We start from the raw sequence: 19,779 nt of genomic DNA, 5'->3' as shown, positions 1-19,779 counted from the left end.
CTTGTCCAGTGAGCCATGATGTAGAATATTTCTCAACTGTGTTTAGGTGTCCATCTGTAATTAATTTGGGTGGAATTTTCAGGGGGAAATTGATTTATTCCTTTTTTTAAATAAAGCTGTAATGGGAAAAAGTTAAGCACTGATGGAAAAATGAATGTATGGATGCGCAGTATAGTAAAACACGAAATACTGTTTTGGTAAACATCAGATTGTGTTTTATTTTTCCCCACAAAAAAAAGGTCATTCACAGTCCTGCATTTGCGTCCTCACTCCAGGGCGAGACTTTGACAGTGACAGGAAGTTCACGAGCAGTTTAGTTACACTCAAATATTGCTAGATCTATATTCTTTTCAATCTCCAATTCTCCAATCGCCGCTCGGTCGGTCAGGTACAGGTGCGGGCCCGTGGTACATTCGAGTGGTTTGTCTCAGGCAGGCAAAAAAAACGAGTGAAAAGTGCAGCAAATGAAACAAGCAGCTGAAGGCGAAAAGAAGCTACTCGGACATGAACAACATTCCACGCAAAGTTTTCTTCATAGGCAAGCACAAAGCTGATAAATAATTTAGGCCAGTGAGAATGATTAAGACCATCACCGGTGTTTGCCTCCAAAATTGCACACACAAAAAAAAAAAGCAGTGAATCCCCCAATTTTTATTTTTATTTTAAATGTTTTGGAGGTTAACACGTCAGTCATATCCAACACAAAAGGCATCGTGGTGTGAGTTTGGTTTTATGGAACTTAAAGGGGACATATTGTAGAAATGCGGGGTGGGGGGGGGGGGGGTGCACAATATGTCTCCTTTAAATGCAAACGTATGATGATGGTCAATGAGTAGCCCAGAAAAAAAAAAAAAGATAAGATTGGGTAAAGTGCAAAAGTGCGCATTCAAAACAAACAAAAAGACACAATATGCTAACCAGTTCCACACACGCACACACTTGCATACGCACAGTGGCAAGTCCTGGTGTGTGCAAACTTCCAAAAATCAGATTTTTTATTGTTGTTGTTTCTGCCAATAGAAACTAATAGAGTGGTGCCTTGAGACACAAGTTTGATTCCGTAACCCGTATCTCAGATCATCTTTCCCCATTGAATTGAACAGAAAGGCCATGAATCCGTTCCAGCCTCCCTGAAGAAGAAAAAAAAAAAAGTAACTTCTTTCATAAGGAAACTAGCCCTCTACAATATTTTACATTATACAAATCTATAGTATTAATATAATTAAATAGAATGTAAATAAGTACAGACTTTGTGCATTATAAGACTTGGCCACCAGGGGGCAGAATAATACAGAAGAGTTTCACAACTACTGTGACTCTGCAAACTTTAGTATTGGTAGTCGTTTTTCACAGAAGATAAAGAATATGTGCCGGTTAGTATTATTTTTGTCCGTCTAGATTTGTCTATGGCATTTCCCATGACGTGTTAGCATGAAGCTAGCAGACCCATTTGGCAGTTTTGTTTTTTTTTTAAACTGTTGCCTATTTGCTGCTTGCTGGGAAGTGAGACGAGTTCACTCCCACCATGCAGCACTCCTATCTCAGAATTTGAATCATAAGTCAAAGCTAGGAATGGCCCAGCAACTCGCAAGTCGGGTCGCTTGTATCTCAAGGTGCCGCTGTATTGTCTGCTTGTGCCTCCTAAAAACCATGTTGTTTGTGCGTAATTCCTCTCACACGATTGTTGCTGATCTGTTAAACATCGATAGACTTTCTTTTGTGTATTGGCTGCGCATCACGGCCGGTAAACATTCCACACCGGGCTCATGCACACTCATGCACACAGCAAACAAGTTCGATATAGCGGGAGGAGGAAAATAAAGCCAGAATTGTGGAGTCCCGCTGGGCTGTGCGCCAGGTTTCACCCGCTTGGCTTGTGTGTAAAACTTGTACCTCTTGTTTTTGTTTGTTAAAGTAGTAGCCAAGGCATTTTGCACCAGGGAGTAAACACGCTCGTATAAATCTCAGAGGTAGAACTCTGACAATGAGGAGATTGTCAGCCGGACGCCAGGGTGGCGAAAAGCAGGAGGCGAAAAGCAGCAGGGAGAAAAAAAAGAAAAGAAAATACGGGGTAAAAAACATGGTAGGAAGTCAGAAAGTTTGTTGTGCGTTCCTGAGAGCTGCTGCCGATGGAAAGACATTTGAGCATTTATTTGATATCGTGTCGGTCGACGAGTGGGCCAATTTGTCTTGTCGTGGACCTTAAGTGGGATATCACGGATACGGAATAAATGCTCCGACGGCTTTCCAAAGCTTCGGGCATCTCACACGTACAGGACGACGTTGGCGTCGGCGGGACAGTGAAGGCCTTCGGTGGGCGTGCTCAGGGCCCGGCACGAGGCGGCCTGCGCGGGCGGCGGCCCCTTGGGCCGGGGCGAGTCGCACTCGTCCGACGTCAGCTCGGCGATGTCGTCCGACTGCGTGTCCGACATCTCCAGGTCGCTGCGGATGCTCTCGGGCTGGGCCAGCGTGACGTCGCGAAGGCCCTCCTCCTCGCACCGCACCGACAAGCCCGGCGACAGGCCCGGAGCGCCGCCGCGTCTGGAGCTGCAGTCCAGGGGCTCGTCCCCTGCCGAGACGCTCGCCGTGGCGGCGGCGGCGGCCGGGGCCAGGTCCTCCTCGCTGGTCAGGCAGAGATGGCTGGGTTTGGTCTCGATGTCCACTTGGATTTCCAGGTTGGTGCGCTCTCTGAGGAACCAAAACACGGGGAGGGTAGGCAACTGACGACTCATCGGCTAAACCAAAATGGCGGACTCCCTTTGTCTTTTCAGCAATGGCTTCATGTGACTTTTTTGTGGGTCTACTCACGAGCCTACCAAATTTCATTTTGCTCGGGTGTAATCAGCTTCGGGGTTCGAATTTTTAAAAAGTCCAATTACTACTTTTTAATGTGCATAAAATGGCCACTTCAAAACAAAATGGCAGAATTCCTTTGTCTTTTCGCCAATGGCTTATTGTGACTTTTTTGTGGGTCTACTCATGATAGACACACCTACCAAATTTATTTTTGTTAGAGGAAATCGACTTTGCGGGCTGAATTTTCAAAAAGTCAACATACGAGTTTGAATGGGCATAAAATGGCCACTTCAAAACAAAATGGCGGACTTCCTCTGTCTTTTCGGCAATGGCTTCATGTGACTTTTTTGTGGGTCTACTCACGAGCCTACCAAATTTCATTTTGCTCGGTGCATTCAGCTTCGGGGTTCGAATTTTCAAAAAGTCCAATTACTACTTTTTAATGTGCATAAAATGGCCACTTCAAAACAAAATGGCAGAATTCCTTTGTCTTTTCGCCAATGGCTTATTGTGACTTTTTTGTGGGTCTACTCATGATAGACACGCCTACCAAATTTATTTTTGTTAGAGGAAATCGACTTTGCGGGCTGAATTTTCAAAAAGTCAACATACGAGTTTGAATGTGCATGAAATGGCCACTTCAAAACAAAATGGCGGACTTCCTCTGTCTTTTCGGCGATGGCTTCATGTGACTTTTTTGTGGGTCTACTCACGAGCCTACCAAATTTCATTTTGCTCGGTGTAATCAGCTTCGGGGGATGAATTTTCAAAAAGTCAACATAGGAGTTTGAATGTGCATAAAATGGCCACTTCAAAACAAAATGGCAGAATTCCTTTGTCTTTTCGCCAATGGCTTATTGTGACTTTTTTGTGGGTCTACTCATGATAGACACGCCTACCAAATTTATTTTTGTTAGAGGAAATCGACTTCGCGGGCTGAATTTTCAAAAAGTCAACATACGAGTTTGAATGGGCATAAAATGGCCACTTCAAAACAAAATGGCGGACTTCCTCTGTCTTTTCGGCAATGGCTTCATGTGACTTTTTTGTGGGTCTACTCACGAGCCTACCAAATTTCATTTTGCTCGGTGTAATCAGCTTCGGGGGATGAATTTTCAAAAAGTCAACATAGGAGTTTGAATGTGCATAAAATGGCCACTTCAAAACAAAATGGCGCACTTCCTGTGTCTTTTCGCCAATGGCTTCTTGAAACATGCCTTCTAAATTTCATGTTGGTTGGTAAAACTGGTTTGAGGGCTGAATGTTCCAAAAGTCCAATTATTAGTTTTGGTGATCTCAAAATGGCCGCCTCAAATCAAAATGGAAGACTTCCTGTATCCTGCAACACTGGCTCGCCGGGTTACAGCCAGCCGACTACACGGTGGAACATGAGGACGGCAAGCCCAAGTGGGAAAAAAACAAATACGTGGACCCACATTGATGGCAAGTGCAGTTCGTTACAAGACCCAAACGGTACGTAAGCATCTGAAAGAAAAACTGACGTACCTGTCAGGCAGAGTGTAGGACGAAATGATGGAGCCGGCCATCCCGCGCGTACTGGCACAGTCGCTGCCCGCCCCCAAGCTCCCCGTCTCCTTCTGGGCCGACTCCTTGGCCAGCTCCCCCGCTTGGACCTCCAGCCTGGAGTGGCGGGACGAAACCCTCGCGCGTCAGTCCGACTTCAAAATCCGCCAAAAGCGTCTAAGCGCCGCCGTCCTCCTCACCTGCTGTATTTGCCGGTGCGGGCCCCCAAGGCGCCGCCGGCCAGGGTGTTGAAGTGGGGCGTGTCCCCGGCGGTCCCCGGCACCACCGAGAGGCCCTCGCTGGGGGAGGTGGTGCTCAGACCGCTCACCGCACCGTCCAGGCTGCTCTCGCCCAGACTCGGGGATTTGAGAGCTCGCCAGGCGTCCGCCACTGAGTCAGAAAATATGACGGAGATATTAGCCAAGCACGATTATGATCGTGCATGGAAACGGACAGAAGTTGACACTGTTTTATTTGGATATTTTTTTTACAAATTTTGTTATAACACATTTTAAATAAAGGTAACAAAGAGGGTCAATTAAAAAAAAGCTTAACTAAAAAAAAAAAAAAAAGTAAAATTTTCCACATAAAATAAAGAGGTTACTACTTTCAAAATGTATTTATTTTTTTTAACTCATTCACTGCCATTGACGACTATAAACATCATAAATTAATTTTAAATATTTCTATTAGTCAATTTTTTTTTCCCACTTTTACTAACAATTGTATAAAACCTATAATTTTTTTATTGTACATTTACAACAGATATGAAAATTGTGATTAATCGCGAGTTGACTAGTGAAGTCATGCGATTAATTCCGATTAAAAACTTTAATCGGCTGACGCCCTGAATTTTTAATAATCTTTTCTTTTTTTATTCATTCACTACCGTTGACGGCTATAAACGTCAAAAATTCATTTTGAACTATTTCTATTAGTTTAATTTTTTTCCCCACTTTTGTTAACAAGAGTATGAAAACCTAGAATTTTCTTATTGTACATTTAGAACAGATGTAAAATTTGTGATTAATCATGAGTTAATTACTGAAGTCATGCGATTAATTACAATTAAAAAATGTAATCGCTTCTTGCCTTTAATTTTTAATAACCTTTTTTTAAAATGAATTTATGGCAGTAAATGCGTTAATTATTTTTGAATTAAAAATGTAAAACAGCAATTTTTCAACTTAACATTAAAAAAAAAACATTTTAAACTAGATGATAAACACATAATCAAAAATATATTTGTTAAAAATATCAAGAGTCTTACTGTAATACTTTAAAAAATATATATTTTGATTTCTTTTGGAAACTTTATTTTATCCAATTGAGTCAAACTTATATTATAACAAAAAATATATATAGAAAAAACTCCCTCAAAATAATCAATTTGAACGTGTTACCAAATTATCAAAGAAATGTTCTTTCCACCTGTTTGTGGCCCTCACCTGTGATCGGTCCATCGTCCTCGTCAAAGTCGATCCGCACCCCCCGGCCCTTCCCTCTGCTCACGCCGCAGCCGCCTCCTCGGCACAGCGAGATGGGCACCACGCCGTAAACGTACGCCAACATGATGGGCACGCCGATGCCTGGCGAGGGGACGACACGGAATGAACATTTGACAGCGGCCAAAGTCAACCGATGGGACGAACGAGTGCACGGGATTGTTTTTCTTGTCTCTTCGGATGTGGACGACAAGATGAAGGGCGCGGCTCTCACCCACGCTGACGGCGGCGATGACGGGCGCGGTGAGGATGGATAAGGCCACGCCGCCCGTGATGGCCAAGTTCCGACGGTGGCGAGACGTCTTCTTCAGTTCGTAGTGAGCGTGGATCTGAACAACACACAAACACGTCACTACAGAGATATGGAGGACCAAAACGGCCCACATTTAAAATGAATAAAAGTGAAAATTAAAACAAACATAAAAATGTAATTCAAAAAATAAATATAAATGGAAATAAAAACCAAAGTGTTGTTGTTTTTATTTCCATTTATATTTATTTTTTAATGATATTTTTATATCTGTTTAAAAAAATTTTTTTTAATTGAAAGGCAGTTTAGAACGTTCATTTGAATAACTGACAAAACGTCTGCAGCAAGAAATAAATAAATGTGAGGAGCGGAGCGTTATTATTTCTTGATTGATATTTAATTCTATTTATGTATTTATTTTTAGATAAATTTTTTTCTTTCTTGTTTTTTTATTTATTTATTTATTTTTTACTTGTATTTATTTAATGGAGATATATATACACACACACACACAATAAATAAATGTAAAAATAAAAACAAAAATAAATAAATAAAATAATAATAATAAATAATAAAATAAATCAATACAAAAATAAAACACAAGATTAAAAATGTAAAAAAAAAAAAAAAGAAATCAATACAAAAATAAATATATAAATAGAATTAAATATCAATCAAGAAATAACAATGCTCTGCTCTCACATTTATTTATTTTATGCCGCAGACGCTTTGTCAGTTATTCAAATGACACGAGGTGGTCCTAAACATGCCTTTGGTTGGAATCCGCCGTTACAAACTGCCTTTCAATGGTCGAGTGAGCTGCGGGTCGGCAAACAAGGAAGTCTCGCCGGCTTGCGTGGAGAGCTCCATCAATGGACGACTATCTTGTCCACTGTCAACACAACTTGCCACTTGAGTTGCTTAACAACAAGTCTCTTATTATTTCCGTATTTATTTTGATATTCTTTTTTTTTTATCTCGTTTTTAATTTTGTTATTTATTTTTACTTCTATTTATTTATGGTATATATATATATATATATATATATGTATATCATATTTATTTTTTGTATTTAATTTTTAAAATAAATTTTTTACATCAGTTTTCATTTTTACTTTTAGTCCTCCATACAACTATCAAATATTTTTGTAACTATATTTGACTCATTTTAATTGGATTGATAAAACCACGTAAATAATCTTTTTCCAAAAATGTTTTTAAAAAAGTGAATATGCTAATATGTCTAACTTTGAACTGTTTATCGAGCTTCTCAGCGAGGTTTTACGTCCTTCTCACCTTCCGCCCGACGTAAACGGGGATGCCGATGACCATGGCGGGGATGGCGATGCCGGCGATGAGCGTGATGCCCACGGGCGCACCGATGAGCGTGCCCAGTTGCCACAGAATTTTCTTCTTCCTGCTCCACGGCTTCTTGCCCCAGAAGGTGCAGCCGGACGGACTGCGGCGGCAGAAGCAGGATGAGGATGGAAATGTGCGGGAAATGCATTCACGGCCAAGTAGCCGGTTAGCTCAGCATGTGCTAACCTGAGGTAGTGCAGGTCCGAGATCTCCTTCATGCACAGCCAGCAGAACTCGCAGCCGCACACGGCGCACGTCATGTGATTGCAGCTGCCGTCGTTCATCTTGATGATGTAAGCGCCGCAGCGCGGGCACGGCTTGATGTCGTCCGCTAAGCGCGCGCGCACACACACACGAGCCCCAATAAGTCAAAAATAACGCACCATCTCAATATGACTGACAACAAATTCAAGTGAATATGTTGAATATAAATAAATAACACACATCAAATGTTTATTATTCTAATTGATATTTTTAATGTTACTTTAGTGTTCTACACATTGTATGGAGTCCTTCAGTGGCTCCATACAAAATATATAATTAAATCAGCAATCTGAATTTGTGACCTTAAAATCTGATCTGGAATTTTAAAAACTCATATCCCGACCATGTTATAATTGAAACATTTTGATACGAAATGAAAATGTCATGAAAAACAAGAGCACCTTGTATGAGGTCATGACGCACGCAGCTGCTTATCTTAGCATGTAAAGAGTGATTGTTTGAAATGTGGATGCTGGAAACACACCTGCTGCCCTTTAAAGGTCATTTTAGCTCAAAGATGACGTGTGTGTGTGTTCGCTTTTGTTGTTTTTGTTTTCACTCACACTCTCTCTTGCTGTCCTCGTTCATGTACAAAACATACTTTTCAAAATGTGATAACAACTTCATAGTGTTTCGAGGAAAAAGATGTAACGTTGTGATAAAAGTTGCTTTTTTTTTTCCAAACATCATCTTCACAGTATTATTTTTTTTTCAAGTATTTAGTCCAGAGAAAAACTATTTTTCCACGATAACGTCAGAATATCAGGATATTAAATTCAAAGTTTAACAAAGATAAAGTGAATTGCAAGAATTCAACTTTATTCTTTCAAAGACTTATTTGGTCTCTAAAAAAGAATAATAAGTGTATTAATAATAGGTCCCCACATTGTTCACTTTTAATTTACTGTCACAATAGCAAATTAAACAAATTTGCTTGCTAAAATGAGTGGATTTTTTTTCTTGATGTATGTCGTCAGGCTTTGAATCAAGGCAACTGGACTCGTTAGGCAAATATGCTAACTTATTATGCTAACTTGTTAAAAATGCTACGCCATCATAATTCTCGCGGTTTGAGAACCACTGGTCCAAATCGTTAGCCCGTCCGTCCTTACCTGGTCCCTGCTCTTGGGTGTAGCTCGGCGAGTGTGTGCTGTGCGTGTGCAGCGATTGCGCCCTCTGCTGGCGGGCCGAGTCGCAGGTCTGGTTGGGGTGCCAGGCCTGCTTGCAGTGGTAGCAGAACTCGGCGCCGCAGCCCTCGCGCCGGCACACCAACCGTGGGCAGCTGGCGCAGCCCGAGGCGATCACGGCGAACCTGAAAACAGACACGGGCGATGACAGCCACAAAAATACAAATGCAGCAGATATAGAATAGACAGTGGATGTAAAAAGTCTTGCTGGTATAAAAAATAATAATAATACATTTGAAAACTTTTTCCACCATTGTGACATACGCTGTTATCAGTGTTGTGTGCGTGGGAATGCTGCTGAGCTTGCACACCAACAGAATAATGCATTTCAAACCGAGACGCAGCACGCAAACATCACAGTGTGAAAACACACACACACACAAACGCACACAGACACACAACAATGTCCCGGACACTAAGCTCCGTTGGTGTGCGCTGATGTGTTCAATGAAGTCCCATTACCCATGGCAACGCTGCTTCTATTTTGCATCCCAATCGCCATGGCAACTGACAGCCCCAGCAGAGGGCCCGACGCGCTCTTTCTTGATAGGCCAGTCCACACGAATACACACACGAATGCACACACGAATGCACACACGCCGATGCGCAGCAAATTAATTTATAGTATGGAACACCAAGCGAGATCCATGTGTTAGCATATGGAATGTTCCAGACATTATTATTCTCACTACCACCACCTACACTGTGATGCCTATCGGGTGCCATTACAACGACGCATTTTCCCAGTTTCCCACCGCATAAACGCTACAAAAAGATGAAAGAGAGATTTAAAGATGCAACAAGTCAGGTTTTATGTGTTCATCACTTAACCACTAGAGGGCAATCATGCACTAAACGTGCCCAGAAGAAGGCAGGAACAGGAAGTTATTGAGCTCATTCATGTAGCTAACCCAGCTCTACCCTTGTTTACTCATGAAATATGTATTAATATGGAATATAATATGCAATATGTACATATGCACTATTACATATGTAATGTAGATATAATGATGCATGCGTGAACTACATGGTAGTTAGTGCTTGTTCACCTTAAGTGGTAATCGCTAGCGTGCTAATGCTAATCGCGATTGCTAACCGTTTAGCATGGGCTAATTTTGTTGGTGTTTAATAATGCATAAGTATAGAAGATAATCAATTATGAGTACTTATATCCATTCAATTCAATTTACATCCAACCTTAGTGGGGGAAAGGGGGTGATTAACCGATTATTTGATGGAAGAATTAATTTCTCCTCCCATGTGGTGGGCCAAGTGGAGCATAATAGCAACAACCGGTAGTCAAAACATAACCAAACATGGCCTTCCCGCCTACGAGGGCTGCTGTGACGGTGAAAGGTGCCACCTGGTGCCACCTGGCCCGTGTTGTGTCGCCGCAGCTGCTGTTGGTGCGCCGCCTTGGAATTAGTGGACGGCGCGTACATTTTTTGGAGAGGAGTGAGTCAGCGCTGGCGTCAGACACGGCATCATCCCTCAGAGTACTGAGGTCAGCAGGCGGGCTCGCCGTGATACTGCTGACGCACGCACACACACACACACAAACAAGCCTCGGTTTGAGGTGTTTATCAGAGAAAGGATTGCGTACGTGTGTTTGTGCGTAACCTTTAGTCGTCTTGTCGCAACACGCTAGTCCAAGGGTGGGCAAACTTTTATGCTCAAGGGACACGTCTTCATTTGATAACGGAGCGATTGGCTAGCTCATTTGCACTTAAAATGTGGAAAATAGATTATTTGGATCATAAAATGTGGCCCATGGGCTCTACACGCCCACCTCGTAAGCATCACCGCAGCCAAAATGATGATTTCCCCCCTCTTTCTACACCTCCAAACACAATTTCCACTTTCTCAACACCGCTTTCATTTTTTTTTTTTGGGTCTTCTTTTGTAAAGAGTATCTTCATAGGCAGAAAGTGTGAGCACTTTTGCAATCCGTGTCCTTATCTGACCCAGACACGCTGAAGGAGGCTGACGTGACGCAACACTGCAGAATGAAATGGTCTCGATTCCAGATTACGGCAGAAAAAGGGAAGGTGACTGACGGGAAATATGTGAAATTTTACACCCACAAAGTCTGCCGTCATTTCCTCCACTTCCTGTGTGCTCGTTGGGACTTTACAGCATGCGTCTGACAAACTCAGGCAACACTTACATCCACAAGTTGTTGTTTTTTATTTGACAGATGGTTTTTTTTGCTATACTGCATCAAACTGAGAGCTGTTCCTAATATTCTGGCCTTTAGATGACTTACTACATCTTTTTTTAAAGACATCTGCTTCTGATTGGGGTTCATTTGGGTAAATTCCCTCGTAGGAATTCATCAAAGTACGAGCACTGGAATTTGCCAAAATGGCTGACTTCCTGTTTAATTTCGAACAAGCGACTTTGAGATTTTTTTTGTGCCCCCTCAAATATTTTCCTGGGCCCAATTTTGTTCCCACGCCTCCCTGGTTGGGATTGACCTAAAAGACATTTCGGATCTCCCATTCGTCAAGCAAACCCAATTGAGGTTGGTTTGAGTGAGTGAATTCCCTGGTTGGAGTTCCTCAAAAACCCGTAATTCGCCTCAAATGGCTGCTTCAAACCAAAATGTCCGACATTCTGTTCAGGTTCAGGCATGTGTCTTTAGGATTTTTTTGTGCGTCCTAATTTTTCATGCCCATGAGTGAAACAGATCTTTGAGCTAATTTTGAATTTTATGATGATGGGACAAGTTGAAAGCCATAAAAAATAATAAGTTGAAGCATATTTTAAAAAGTTGACATTTGTAGAAGGGATGAAACGTTTTGGGGAGTCAAGCAGTCACCAATCCTCTATTCTTTTTGGGCTGCTTGGAAACTAGCAGAGGAATGCTAAGCGCTAAACTAACTTCGCGTTAGCTACAAGCTAGCAGGCTCGTCAGCACGGTTAACCATTTCAATGCCCAGCCTTGAGGTGTACTGTTCGTGTATTCCTTACCCGCAATCGGGCGCCGGGCACCACCTGCAGTCGGGGTCGGAGGCCAGGCATCGGCGCAGCAGGAACTCCTCGTACTTGTCCAGCAGGGCGGCGTCGTCCAAAATGTCGGCCACCTGCCGGGGCGCCAGGCGCTCGGCGCACTCGGGGCAGCTGAGCTGGACGCGGCTCTCGGTGATCTCGATGCGCAGGTACTGGCGCAGGCAGCACAGGCAGGAGCGGTGGCTGCAGCCCAGCAGCTCGGGCAGCTGCCGGGCCGGCTGGCGCACCAGGCACAGGGGGCACTCCAGGAGATCGCCCTCCCCCGACGGGGCCAGGGACGCCTGGCTGGAGGAGAGCCGCCCGGAAGGGCCGCCGCTGGGGGCGGCGTCCTCTGGGGCTGTCGCGGCGGCGGGCGCGGGCGGCGCCGGGGCGGCCGGCGGGCTCAAGGCGCTGGACGGTAGAAGCTGCTGAGCCTGAGCGTGGGGAAGGTGGGACAGCGGGGTGGCGGCCCCTCCTTTGGGGCCCTTGGTGGCACGGGAGCCCCGCTTGCCGTGGAAGAGGCTCTGGAAGGAAATGCGGCGTCCACGTTTCCCTGCCGCCCGGCACTTTGCGTTGGGGACGCCGCTCAGTGACGAGTGCGGCGACTCCGAGTCCTTCTCCGAGCCCATTTTGAAGGCCCGAGACAGTCAGAGTTGGATGTGAAGAAACGAGACCTCCTGTCGGGAACGTTTAACAACAAAACAGACGACTCAACACTTTGAACATCTTACGTGTCCCGGGTTGTTTTTGGTCTTTCAGGGTCAAGCACGCGAGAATTTGAAGCAGCATCCACGAGGGACTTCCAATCGGGACTTTTTAAAACAAAAAGAAAAGAAAACCGAAGACTTTTTCTCCCACTTCTCACATCTCCCTCGGATGATTTGTGTGTCTTTCAGTGCCGGATTCTTCAAAACGGCCAAAAGAAAAGGCAGAAGAATCCACAAGTTGAGCTCCGAGGAGATCCTTCGTCCTCCCGGCCTCTTAACGCTCTCTGTGACGAAGAGAAGAAAAGGAAGTTAACGACGTGCGCTCGCTCACCCTCGGACTTCCTGTTTCTCATTGCGAGCGTCTACAACTCAGACACAAAAGTGTGGCACGCATGCGCCATCTAGTGGTATGTCTTATTTACTCTTTAACTCATTTACTGCCAATGACGGCTATGAATGTCAAAAATTAATTTCAATTATTTCTATTAGTAATTTTTTTTTTCCACTTTTGTAAACAAGAATATGAAAACCTAGATTTTTTTTATTGTACATTTAGAAAGGATATGAAATTTGTGATTAATCGCGAGCTAACTAGTGAAGTCATGAGATTAATTACGATTAAAAACTTTAATCGCCTGACGCCCCAAATTTTTTATAATATTTTCTTTCCTTTTTTTTTTTTATTCATTCACTGCCATTGACGGCTATAAACAGCAAAAATGAATTTCAACAATTTATTTTAGTTTAACATTTTTTTCCACTTTTGTTAACAAAGTATGAAAACCTAGAATTTTTTTTATTGTACATTTAGAGCAGATATAAAATTTGTGATTAATCGTGAGTTAACTAGTGAAGTCATGCGATTAATTACAATTTTACAATCTTTTTTTTTAAATGAATTTATGGCAGTGAATGAGTTAAAAACTGTTTTAAATCATTATGAAGGTACAACTTTTATTTAACTAGTACATGTACTACTATTTTTTTTTAATTGGATCAATGACATATTTTTTGTAAAAAAAAAAATCATTCTATATTCAAGCCAAATGTTAATGCTCAACTGCATAATGTTACAGTGGCATAGTAATAAGTTGTGCAACATAAAAGATCAGTTGAGAAATGTGGAAGGACCAAGAGGGAAAAAAAATGGTGGATTAAAGAATTCTGGTGCAAAATATCAGTGCAGTCGCACAATTAGAGCCTCAATTAAACGCGTGACATCATCCAATCAAGTATTCATGTGGGGAAGCGAGCGTCTTCCTTCCTTCCACTTCACGCGGCGCTGCCAGTCCTGTTGCCACGGCGACGCCCGCCACCAGCGAGGCAAACAGCGGCCCGCTCTGTGACTCTGGCACTCGAGCGCGCACAAAAACACACACACATGCAGACACTCAACATGCGTGTCAATCCCACACAGACGTAACAAACACACCACGTAAGACAACATGTAAGAACACATGAATGTGAAGAATAATAAGAAGCAGTGTGTGGTCATGTAATATTCAATATTTAAATATTTTACAAAGTCATTGATTAATTTATCCATTTTAAATGGAGGGGGGGAAGTTAGTAAAATCAGCAATTTTTCTTTTTTCAATTATTTTATTAAATTATTTCAAAATTGATTTACAATAAATAGTCAAATAAAAGAAGCTGTGCTGAATTATTTTAAATAAACAAAAGTTTGCACACCCTGGTATACACGCACACACCTACAATAACAACAATACGGCCATTGGCGGTTGCCGTGGCAACCCCATCGCCTTCTCAAGGTCATGCTGTGGGGTTGGCTGTACAACAAAAGCGCCCTAGACTGCCTGCCATCTGTGATAAAAAAAAAAAAAAAAAAACACCTGACGCCATTTACGCTTTGATTCCGACAAATGTTTGTACTTGTGTGTGTGTGTGTGTGTGTGTGTGTGTGTTGCTTTTGGATCCCATTTGGCAGGCTGATCAAAACCTCACAGCGGGCGTTCTCTTGACAGATAACGCGCCTCAAAGTGCTGCTATTTTACACTCGAATCTGCTGCCGTTGGAATTCAACAGGTGTGTATGGCCGCACGCGCGCACACGCACGCACGCAGACTACAGATGAGGCAACAAGTGTCAAGTTCCAAAGTCAAAGTCATGACAAGAGTAAGAAGTCCGTGTCTGGACAATAAGCAAAAACCTCGCTAGCGGTCACCATCTTGTGTCACTTTCACTTTTTTGGAATGTTATTAGCATGAACGACGACAACAAACAAGCAAGCGCTTGCTTCGATCGGTTGTTAGCATACTAGCTTAAAAACATGCTAGCACAAAATGACGCGATATCACACGTGGGCAGACAACGGACACATCACATAAAAGTTATGACGTCGACCTCCAACAAAACAGGACATCGAAAAAAAACTATCCATTTATTGAATCAAACAATAACACCAATATTCCACCAGATGGCGCCAGAGTAAGTTAGCATGTTAGCCGGAGTACAAAACGAGCTGAGTTTTTCAACAAATAACGGAGAATAAGACCCCCCCCCCAAAAAAAATTTAGATATTTATTCGCAAATACCAAACTGGAATAATAATTTCGACCAATTAAGTGAAATTGGATCATTTGGCGCAGTGCTTGGCAAGAGTACATCGAGACTGAAGGTTCACGTGTTGTCAAATGTGCACCAGCGCGGCAACCGCACTGCTCTCCCTCTTTGGAATACAATACATGTTAATAAATCGTATGGCAGCTGTGTGTATATGTGTGTGTGTGTGTGTGTGGCGGATGGGTCTGAACAGGCTGAGATTCAACCACACACACACACTTTTTGTTCCACACACTCGTCCTCCCACTCCACGGCTGCTCGGTTCAAAAACGCACATACATGCACACGCTTATCTAATGGACTGTGTAAGCTTCAACAAAAAGCAAAACCAGGAAGATTTTTCGTAGCATTCCGTGCGACGCGGCTGCTAACGAATTGCATCAGAGCGGCGAGACGTCACGCATTCACACCGCATTAATGATAATAAAAATCCCACGCCTATTTGCGAATTGTCAGTAGGCGTGAATGTATGCGTCAATGCTTGTTGGTCCATATGCGCCTTAATATTTAGGAGGGCCCGACCGATTTCTCGGCAAGCTGATATTAGCTCTACCCCTTGTCCGATTGGCTGACAAGTGTGTAGGGGTGTGTCAAAAAAAAAAAAATAGATTCTCATTTAGTACAATTCAGAATCGATTTTAATTGTCCTAAAATCGACTTTATTTAAATTATTTTATACCTTGTTTGTGTGTGCCTTTACTGGGAGCGCTGTTCATGGTGTACCCGATTTGGCCACTTAGGGGCAGTGTGGTTTTACGCGTTGTGATACACTGTTAAGTTGTAGCAACATAGAAGCAAAAAGTCATGATCAAGTTATTCCGATAAAAGTTGTTGTTTTGTTTTTTTGCAGTGTAGGATGTTAAAATGCTTCTCTGTGTACATTCCTGAAGCGTTTTGTATGAATAGTCGTTCTTTTGAGTGATAAAAGTGCCACGAGTAGCGCGCTAATTAGCATTAGCGAGTCAGACTGGAATAGATCATGACAATTCTTTGCATATCTATAAATTGAAGCCGAAATAATTGTCAATCAAATAATTTTTAATCTAAAATCAGAATCAGATAATCGATGGAATTTAATTATAAGGGGAAGTCAGTCTTAAACATTTTTTTTTTTTTTTTTTACAATAACATGTATGTGACCTCACTAGTCTAAACATGACATTCTGATCAATATTACATGTATATGAGTTATGAAGCAAAATAATCCAGCTGTTTTTCACCATCTGAGGGGGCGGCCATCTTGCCACTTGCTGTCGACTAAAGATGACATCAGTGTTGCTCAGGGCTCGGCCAATCACAGCTCACCTGCTTTCTGAAGCTGAGCTGTGATTGGGTGTGATCTGAGCCCTGAGCAACTGTGATGTCATCTTTAGTCGACAGCAAGTGGCAAAATGGCCGCCCCCCGAGATGGTGAAAAACAGTTGGATTTTGCTGCTTAACTCATATTCCAATAAAACAATATTAACCAGAATACCATATTTAGACTAGTGGGGCTGACTTTTTTTGAATTGGAATGTGAAAACTTACTTTTAGCTTCCTTAAACACTTAAACAACAATGCCGATGACACAATAATAGTTTGAAGTTGTTTGAAACCTGCAAGCTCGCTTCACTTCATGCAATTTCAAAGTGTTTTTGCCTGTTTTGCTTCACTACAGTCCCTCCCATTAGTGAGGCCTCGGGCAGAGCAGAGTGTTGGCAATAAAAAAATTAATAAATAACAGTCAGGAAATAAAGCTTGTTTGGCAAGTAGCTGGCAAGCATAATGAGGCGTCTGGTTAATCGTTTTCTCTGGAAGCGACGGAGATTTCGGTAAATAATAAACGGGCCCTCGCAACTGCTTTTTATCCGGCGAATCTCGGAATCAACATCATTGGACGCCCACATTAGATCTTAGCGATAGAAACAGAAACTCAAGTGCTGCCGGATCCAATGACCTGCAAGGCGTTGCGTTTCTGAGGAGGAAACGGCAGCACAATGAACGGACACGCACACACAAAACGTCCGACGACGGAGTGTGTAATCATCCGCTAGTGTGAAACACGAACCGTGCGATTGCGGGAACCTGAAGCGCTTCCGCATGAGGTCATCGCTCTGGGGTTTCGGGGGAAAGGAACTTGTCAGGGAGCAAAGGACAACTGAGAGAGAGCAGACGTTTGCCGAGGCTGGACAAGAAATTCAAAGGAGTGCAAAGTAGCGGCGGCTAGCTATTAGCGTGATGTTGCAAGTGCTAACAAAATTCTGATCATCTGTTCGATTGTTCTTGAGTGTAGACAAAAAAATCAAATTGGGAATATGAACACTTATTTGAACAAATCTCTAAAAATGTTGCTGGGTTTTGTGGGCGTCGTTTTGAACAGATTGTGAACATTGCTGTTTGTTTAGCAGTTGCTTGGGAGTTAATAATTTGATGCTAATTATCATTAGCCACAAATGGTATTTTTCAATACGTTAGCATTAAGGTAGCGGACTTTTTTTTAGACAAAATTATATTGTTAAACATATTTAATTTATTTTATGCTTACATTTTACAGTAAAAAAAAATGTCAATACATGTTAGCATTAAGCTAGTTGGCCTTTAATACATAACATATTTAATTCTCTTTTATTTTATGCTTCACTCTAAAAACTGTTGGGTCAAAAGTAATCAAATTATGGATGAAAAATTGACCGGTCCACTTTATGGGTCTATTTGACCCAACTTTCTGGGTTGTTTTATACAAAATGGCCCAATTTTTTGACCCAAGTAAAGGATCTGACCAACATTTATGAGTTGTTTTACACTAAAAGACCCAATTTTTTAGAGTGTTCCCTTTCACAGTAAAAAAAAAAAATATATATATATATATATTTTATTTTTTTTTCATGCAAGATCCTGCCTTTCAACATACAGTTTAATGCTTAACGCGTGTTTAAATTTAGATTTAAAGAACTGCTGAATGTACGCCCACAACATGTGGCTTTTTAACTACAAAATGTCCGCTGGCTGTTGCGCGTCCCCCAGTCCAGCTGTGCTGCTGATTTCGTGTGTGAATTATGTATTGTGTCTCCTTCCCTAGAAAAACACACGCGGGGAGGGAATGAGAGGACGTTAAGAGTATTTTGGGAGTGGCACCACGCTTGGAAAAGCTTGGAAAGGGAAAGTGACGAGGGAAGGGCTCCAGCTGGATGGAACCACACGACACGCAAGGCGCGTTGTCTTTAGTCATGTTGTCTCTCCGCATGGAGGACATGTTGTAATCATGCTGTCTCATCACAGTAACGATACGGAGTCTTTACACCGCGGACGTGTCTCTCCTACGAGGACTCGTCTCCGGTGGTCAAGTTGTCTCTATACATGTATCTTCACACTGGACACATTTGTCTCTAGTTTTATGCTTCTGAAGACATCGTCCCTAGCGATGTTGTGTCTTGATGTGTTTCTACACAATGAATTATTTTGTCTCAAAACACTTGAAATATGTGTCTAGTCTGATGATGTCTTTCTGAAGACGTGTTGGTCGTAGTGATGCAGGTTGTCCAGTCTTTCCCAAGAGGACACCCTGCAATGTCCTGTCTTGCCTCGTCTCACCAAAGAAGGTCTGTCATCACGGCGTCTCACCACAATGTTGTGTGTAGTTCTACCATCTGTCATATTGTCTCTCAACAATGAGGACACGTTGTCTCTAGTCATCCAACGACCACGTCAGATTGTGGAGTGTCTGCAATAGTGCGTTACATGGTCTCCACAGAGTTGTCTCCCCAGAGGATATGTCTCTAGTGTGTAAACAGGTTATATAGTCTTCTAATGTCTCACCCCACAGAACATTTCACACCATTTTCATCATGTCTCCGAGGGTGGAGACATGCCCGTAATAGCGTGTAGATATGATCTTATGCGGTACCTAATGATGTTGTCGTTCCAGTAAGGACCTGTCGGGACACGAATCCGTGAAAACTGAGAAGTCTCCTTACCATCCTGCCTGCTCATGTTTGCTATGCTAGGACGTGTCCGCCTGCTGACGCATGACTCGGGGAAATTTCACGCAGCCCCCGAGCAAAATGTCCTTATACATCTTCCGCTTTCTGTTTCTATCGCCCAGCAAGAGCAGAGAGACTTCACCTACCAGCTTTTTAACACCTTCGACGCGGCGAAGAAGGCGTCTCGCGCGGGCTTCCTCTTTCGTTCGCGTCGCCCGCTCCCAACACGGGGGGGGAAAAAACTCCACGACCCTCTGCTTGGCTAGTCCGTCTTTAGGTAGCTGAAGGCGGCCTGGAAAAATCGGTGCGTGCCGGTGAGTGAGTGAGGCGCTCCCGTGTTGTGAGATAGCCGCAGCTCTCTCTCTCTCTCGCTTTCTCCGCCCCTCCACCACGTGACGTAATGGAGGAAAGCTCCGACCGGTGACGTCAACCTTACCCAAACCACGCCCCCGCTAGAGAGCGCTTCATTGCAAGTTGACACACGCGTCGGTTTATTGCCCCAAATGTTTTACTTTCCTGTACGCTCACGCTTTCGCTTCCAGCGCCGATTGATTACCTGTTTATAGCAGGACTATGGGGAAAAGGTTTGACCATATCTTCTAATGTGTGTGTATTGGGGGTTTGGGTTAACAAAAGAAACCTTTCATTTTAGAT

At 42.9% G+C, this 19,779-nt stretch overlaps 1 protein-coding gene across 1 annotated transcript; it reads right to left on the bottom strand.

The window, feature by feature from the left end:
• Nucleotides 1-192: 192 nt before the first annotated feature.
• On the bottom strand, nt 193-19,519 carry rnf19b (ring finger protein 19B). The gene is made up of 10 exons (XM_077547804.1): nt 19,272-19,519; nt 11,859-12,867; nt 8,811-9,010; nt 7,621-7,765; nt 7,372-7,534; nt 6,040-6,154; nt 5,769-5,909; nt 4,521-4,710; nt 4,303-4,437; nt 193-2,688 (listed from the first exon to the last, which is right to left on the bottom strand). Exons 2-10 carry the CDS (start codon nt 12,503-12,505, stop codon nt 2,265-2,267), a joined length of 2,160 nt encoding a protein of 719 aa, XP_077403930.1. The 5' UTR covers nt 12,506-12,867; nt 19,272-19,519; the 3' UTR covers nt 193-2,264.
• Nucleotides 19,520-19,779: the final 260 nt, after the last annotated feature.

The sequence above is a fragment of the Vanacampus margaritifer genome, chromosome 17 (assembly GCF_051991255.1).
Source record: "Vanacampus margaritifer isolate UIUO_Vmar chromosome 17, RoL_Vmar_1.0, whole genome shotgun sequence".
NCBI classification, from domain to species: Eukaryota; Metazoa; Chordata; class Actinopteri; order Syngnathiformes; family Syngnathidae; genus Vanacampus; species Vanacampus margaritifer.
This window is presented reverse-complemented; position numbering and strand designations above follow the sequence as displayed.

Excerpts from the sequence above, each read along its gene's own strand:
- rnf19b (XM_077547804.1), bottom strand. The coding sequence starts at position 12,505 with ATGGGCTCGGAGAAGGACTCGGAGTCGCCGCACTCGTCACTGAGCGGC. Across the intron at positions 7,766-8,810 it reads CACCCAAGAGCAGGGACCAG|CGGACGACATCAAGCCGTGC; the intron begins GTAAGGACGGAC and ends GCGCGCGCTTAG. Across the intron at positions 6,155-7,371 it reads CCGTTTACGTCGGGCGGAAG|ATCCACGCTCACTACGAACT; the intron begins GTGAGAAGGACG and ends TGTGTTGTTCAG.